This window comes from Mercenaria mercenaria, chromosome 4, assembly GCF_021730395.1.
Source record: "Mercenaria mercenaria strain notata chromosome 4, MADL_Memer_1, whole genome shotgun sequence".
NCBI classification, from domain to species: domain Eukaryota; kingdom Metazoa; phylum Mollusca; class Bivalvia; order Venerida; family Veneridae; genus Mercenaria; species Mercenaria mercenaria.
The window spans coordinates 9,204,939-9,211,428 of record NC_069364.1 but is presented as its reverse complement, the minus strand read 5'-3'; the positions used below and the strand labels follow the sequence as shown (position 1 = coordinate 9,211,428).

The 6,490-nt window shown below is 34.3% G+C and overlaps 1 protein-coding gene across 3 annotated transcripts in view; it reads left to right on the top strand.

Annotated features, from left to right (window-relative positions):
* Positions 1 to 2,977: 2,977 nt before the first annotated feature.
* Positions 2,978 to 6,490, top strand: part of LOC123550942 (TPR repeat-containing protein DDB_G0287407-like) — a 47,807-nt gene continuing 44,294 nt past the window's right edge. For 2 of the 3 annotated variants that reach the window (XM_045339447.2, XM_045339449.2), the window contains exons 1-3: positions 2,978 to 3,127; positions 3,756 to 3,943; positions 5,269 to 5,487. In XM_045339447.2, the coding sequence (XP_045195382.2) occupies positions 3,869 to 3,943; positions 5,269 to 5,487 (294 nt within the window). In that variant the 5' untranslated portion in view covers positions 2,978 to 3,127; positions 3,756 to 3,868. The remainder of the gene's footprint in view (positions 3,128 to 3,755; positions 3,944 to 5,268; positions 5,488 to 6,490) is intronic. The other variant, XM_045339448.2, reaches the window with a different exon arrangement.

Here is a 6,490-nt window from a genome sequence, read left to right as displayed (position 1 = left end):
CCTTGTATTCCGACTTGTCTCTATCCGTAGTGTGAGTACTGAAATCTGTACGCGCCACGCCAAGAATTGTTTACATTTTATAAAAATAATATATCATTGAGTGCAATCACTACAGTTCCGGTTTGAGCGTCTGCAAAATCAATGTAGGCCTAACTATTAGGGGAGACCGGGGATAGTTGTTACATTTTTCATATTTTATATTGTATCGGATGAATTATTTAACCGATTTTGTCCAGCTTATTATCTTTGTAAAGCTCATTCATTGCAATTTTCAAATTTGTACTATTAATTCTAAAACGAAGAATATTTCTATCCGATAAAGATAGTTGTATCATGTTGGTGAAATGTAACAACTTACCCCACCGTTGGGGTAAATTGTTACAGCGTCTGGGGCAAATTGTTACAATAAGCAATTTTACAATTTTACAAAGAATTTACATTTTTACAACACAACAGTAAACATACAATGCTTTCCATTCTGTTTATAACATGTATAACACAGCATTTTCATTTCACAAATGATTCACTTCACCGAGTTGGTAGTAGAGCCTTGGAAGTTAAACAAAACCTTGCGAATTTCAAAACGTACAGGTCCATACTCTATTTTTTTCAGCATTAATGCAAGCCTGAATAATGCTATAGGCCCCTACTATTTACTGAAACTGCTTCTTGTATTTTTTTGTATCTATTTGCATGTATATATAGGCAATACAATATGGTTAAATCAAAACATCTCTTCCATTTCTCCATCATATCCACAATGATGACAAATAGGACGATGTTTACATCTGTTTACATTTTTCTTTTGTTTTGTTGCTTTCTGTTCTTTAGTTTTGAGCACTTGTTTTGCTCATTTTTAGCAAATTTTCCACAGTTTCATGGTGAATTATTATTTTACTATGTTAGCACTCTTTTCGGGCGTATCTGTCAGAAGAGCTCTGTTACATTCTTTCGCCATCCAGCAGTCATTCTATATTGGCATTTCTTATCTGGAGAAAACGCAGGCCTGTTGTAGTTGTTCGCTGCTCTTAGTGCACTATTAGATTTTATTGACGCCACTGTAATGTTCATTTCTATTCACACCAATCAGGACAAGATATATATATCTCCATTGAATACGACATCTTCATAGACAAATTGCAATAATGTTTGTATCGCCAGAGGAGCTCTGATGGTTTAAGATGGCAGAGGTGCCAAGGCAGCCACACAAAGTCGACAATATAAGGTAGCGCTTAATATCGTCAGTTTCATTTTGGCCATTTGAAAATCTATATAGTAACTGGCATGGTCATTTCACTTCATTTTCAGTAGTATGTGCATGGGGTAGTTGTCATCTCTGCTATTCAATGTAACTACAGCATAGAGCCAACAATGTCCACCCCCATACGCAGCTTCCTGGTTCAATCGGGCATTTACTATAACAAAAGTAGTGTTCTGGTTTCCCTTGTCTCAAACAGGAAGGTCTAATACGGTTGTTCCAGTCTCAAATAAAGATCCTCTTGTGAATCTTCTCTTTGGGGTCAACTGGTAGTATGTACCAACGTGCCCCGCACTAATTGTAACAACATGCCCCGACCCCACAACACGTGACAATATCTAAGGTAGACAACTCAGAGAAAGCATGTAACCTCTTGAGATTTTACGATTTTTAGCACAATTCCTTGTTTAGTCCAACAACATTATTAAAGTTTTATATATATTTCAAGTGTGCACATGAACCAAAAATGTATGAAAAACTCGAAAATTTACTTACGTGGCCCAAAATCTAGCTTTTTGTTCTATTTTTCAAATAACTGTCACCAAGTTAAACAACGCATCCGTAAAAGATGGCGACTTTTAAAACTAACAAACACGCATAATCTGTGACTTTATATGACGCGTCATCACTTCAATATTTGCAATGTAACAACCTACCCCATGTAACAACTATCCCCGGTCTCCCCTAAGCCTGTTTACGCATGTAAACGTTATGTATTTTTTTGTTTTTCATTGTCCATTCAAGGGAAATGATATTTCCACAACTTTATACCACAATTAGACAAATGCAGTGCTAATTGATTGTATGTCCAGGGCTTCAACAGAAGAATGTAAAAAATGGCACACTTAATTAGAACAATACATAATATGACTGATTAAGACAGTTCAGTGCCTAGTCGTATGTGTATCATCAGAATAACTCAACGATTGCTAGAACATAAAGGTTTGAGGGAGCCTATGGCCCAATTAATCCCTGTAAGACTTTGTCACGAATAATGCACCGAGGATACCTTGCCGCTAACCCCCCCCCCCCCCCCCCCCACCCCCACCCCACACATACAAACCGCCGGTCGAAAAGGTTTGGCCCCCCAAAAGTTAAACTCGCTCCTACGCCCATGAGTATCGGCTTGGACTGAATGCTGGGGGAAATACATATAACACCTTCCGTGGGCTCGGTTGGATATAAGTTGTTCCATCCGTTCCTGGTGGGGACTTTCGCCGACTACCCACATTAAACAATATTTTTTTTTAAAGCCCGATTGCTTTTGATCCCCTTACTCCTCACCTCTTTAAGCTATACTAAGGTCTCAGTTGGTTTTCGAAAGGTTCGTGTGATCAGAGACCCTAAGGTGTCCGCAACAGTCTGCAATAATGTTGAATCTTTTTTCCCCATTAACAAAAACTCGCCATTTGACCTGTGTTGATGTGACTAAGTCCCGAAATGAAACTTTTTAAAAATAGTGAGATACAACATAAATGTATTTATTAGTTATTTGCCTGTAATCCAGCCTAGCTATGATGTATTTTGTCATGAGAGAAAATTATTGTACGTCGAAAACAACTTCCGTTTAAAAACTAGGAAGTGATACAACGTGAAACTATGTTTAGAAATTCAACACGATTTATATAGCTTTATTTTTAAGTTAACCGATTAGGGGAAGTAACACTATGTTATTATCTCTCACTAAATACTCTTCTATTTAGAAAGAAAGAAAGTCAATAACAGATTTTTCCCGCCATATGTCATGACAAGACTTGTTTAAACGTGGTTTGTTTACAATCCAAAACATTGGATTATACGTTTATTTAAAGGGCGTTGTAATAAGAACATTCCGAGAGGTTGTTGAGATTTGTCTTTAATAGGAATACAGTAAATAATATTTACATTCATTTGATTTTTACTATCTTATTCAAAATCAAACTATCATGCATTATTGGGAATTTCCTGAAATCAATGACAGAACGTGAATTTGAGTCTTGTGCTATCTATTAGTGTTAGGGATTTCTGTATCTCATTGAATTATTTATTTATGTTCAAATAACAACTGAGAAATGTGTTCCTGGCACATATTGAATTTATACAGAAAATTGGTTATGTCAGTAACTATCTGTTATTTGATGTATGATAGAAACAATAGATGTTTAACTTTACAATTGTTTTAAACAATGATTACAGAGCTGATGTTATTATTGGTTGTCAATACTTTATTTTACAATGATGTTCTTCAGATACATACCATTTAAAGTCATTGTGGTATGATTATAAATACCTGTTTAGAACATGAACTTATATATTAAATAAATTGACATTTAAGCAAAACTAAAAGATAAAAAAATGATTGGCACTGTTATAAATATCAACAGCTCCAGAGTATCACAATTTACAAATTACAACAGTTACTATATATCAGTTTGGTAGTATATTGTTTATAATTTGCCCTTGACCTCAACAGCTTTAACTATTTTTTGCACTTAACACATTTCCTGTTTATTTATAGTTGGACTAAAATGTACATGTTATACAACATTGTATGAACAGTGCAGTGACATAAAGAAGGGCAGATGATTAGATATTGGCACAGGTAGTGCAGGTAGTAAATTCATTGACTAGATGTACAGGAGATTTAAACACGGCATAGATGAAGTACAAGATGTTGTACAAAGAAGTTTGTCAAACCTGTCAGTGGTAGGTTTTCAAAAACACTGCAGTTTATATTGAATTTCAAAAATTTTGTTTTGTTTAGCATATTTATAGTATTCACAGTGTAAATGTTTTAAAATACTTCATCTCATAGTTCACCAGAATTTATGATACTGGTGTCATTATGTCCTTGCTAACTGCCTGACAGATTATCTTTAATGTATTAACCAGCCTGATGTAATAGTACCAGTTATATTACCAAACAGATTAGTTGGTGAATTATTATTTTCTATATTGCTGGAGAATTATCAAGATTGTTTTCTTTAATAAATAGTTTGAATGATTTCCCTTTATTTAACCAGATTGATTAATTTCCCCTTCCTACTATAAGCTAATGAATTAATTATGTCTCCCACACAGTGGTGCCTACACCGTGTAGGAGACATATTGATTTACTCCTTTCTGTGTGTGTGTGTGTCTGTCTGTCTGTCACAAATCTTGTCTGCGCTCTAAGTTGAACATTTCTCATCCGATCTTCACCAAACTTTAACGTAATGTGTTTGACCCTAAGTCCTCAGCTGAGTTTGATAACTAGCCAAATCGGCCCAGGCACTTCGGAATTAAGGCCCTTGAATTACTGAAAATCTGTGTTTTTTTACTCTTGTCTGCACTCTAAGTTGAACAGTTCTCATCCCATCTTTACCAAACTTGAACCAAATGTTTTTGACCATAACTCCTTGGCCAGGTTCATTAACTAGTCAAATCGCCCAGGCACTTTGGAGTTATGGCCCTTGAATTACCCAAAATCAGCCTTTTAACTCTTCAAAGGTAAATTTGTAGTGAGTAAACAATATATACTATTTAGATGATTAGGCAGTTGTGGGAAACATGTGCATTTCTCAAAAGTACCTCAAGTTTCATTTCTACTGTAATATTCTAAGGCCTAAAATGAAATATTAATTGTTTCCCCAGCTTCTGCCTTTAAACACAAAAATTTATCACAAATGTGAAAGCAGTATTATTTGTGGTTCTAATTCCAAAATTCAGTATAATTTATGTTACTTTCTATATAAACTGATGATAAATATTACAGAACTGTATATGGCTGAAAAAGTGGTGTTTTTAACAACATGCAGGAAGCACAAACCTATTTCATAACACACATTATGATATTTTAGATGTTTATTTATTGGAAATGTCTTAAGAAAACTATTTTCCCTCAGTATCTACAAACCCAGGCTTCTTGAGAGGAAAAGGATATATTTTAAAGGCTTGCATAATGAATTATGAATATCTTTCTATATTACTGTTCTAATGATTTTCTTCTTGATATGATTAAACCCAAGTATTATTTTCCCTTATTTCTTCAGGTTGATCTGCATCCATCCCAGTCAGCTGACAAAGTTGACCCAGAAATACTGCAGACAGTGCAGGAATGCTGGGAAGAGATTGGTTCCCAGTGTGTAGAATATGGGCACCAGTCAAGGTATAGTAAGGTGACAGATGATGGAGAATGGAGAACTGTACGGATATTTGTGTCATCAACATTTACGGATTTCTTCTGTGAAAGAGAAGTACTTGTTAAAAAGGTAAAGTCTACTTCTTTACTACCGGGTATTGCCTTACATCTAAAACATGACAAACTTTTCTATCCTTTTGCAAATCAAAACTAATTTGCACATGCACTGGATGTCAACATCCAGTTAGGGATACTCAGGTACTTTTTCCATTATATTGCAAATAAACAACCGATTACACTAAAATTGTCAACTTGCTACAGTAGAAAATACATTATATAACTTTATAAGTTTCAATATGAAATATCAGTGCAACATCGATCTGTTGCTTAAACTTTAATACTGTAAAGCAGAAATTTTCACGAGGGTTTTATTTTCACTATATTCGCGAGGCCCTACATATTGCGAAAATTAATCATTGCATAAATATTCATCATTAGTATAATTAAAATTCAAGTATGATACCAATTTAACAATTTCGCGAATATTAAACCCAACGAACATACTCAAAATTTCAAATTTGCGAAATTTTTACCCAGCTCAAACATGTGCTTTTACAGTAGGCTATAAATACCTATTGAACATGAAATGCAAACAAGCCAATCTCACTTAAAGAGTCTGCCCTTTATAGAAGGGTACCTCTGCTACTTACTTGACTCGTACATTTACTTGTGTTGAAATGTTACTAAGGAGTAATAAAAAATGTTTGTTTCCAGTATCCTGACCTACCCTAAATTTTTGGCCCGACCCTAAATGTTTTTATAGCATTAGAGAATTTTTTTTTTTCAACTTTTTAACAAAAAGTTGGTAAACTGCACTTTTTATGATTAAAACATGGTCAGAGATGTGCAATCAACTTACTGATGCTCTAAAGGCATAACCCCCTTATTTTTTATGCATTATTTGACACAAAAATAATTTCCAAAAAGTCTTAACTTAATAATTTAAAAAAAAAAAATCCAAAAAAAAAAATTTTTTCAGACCTTAGCCTACCCTAATTTTTTTTAGCATGTTACAAAGAATTTTTTTTGGCCTAAACAAGCTTCTGTAGTACAAAAGCCAGTCATTACTTTAT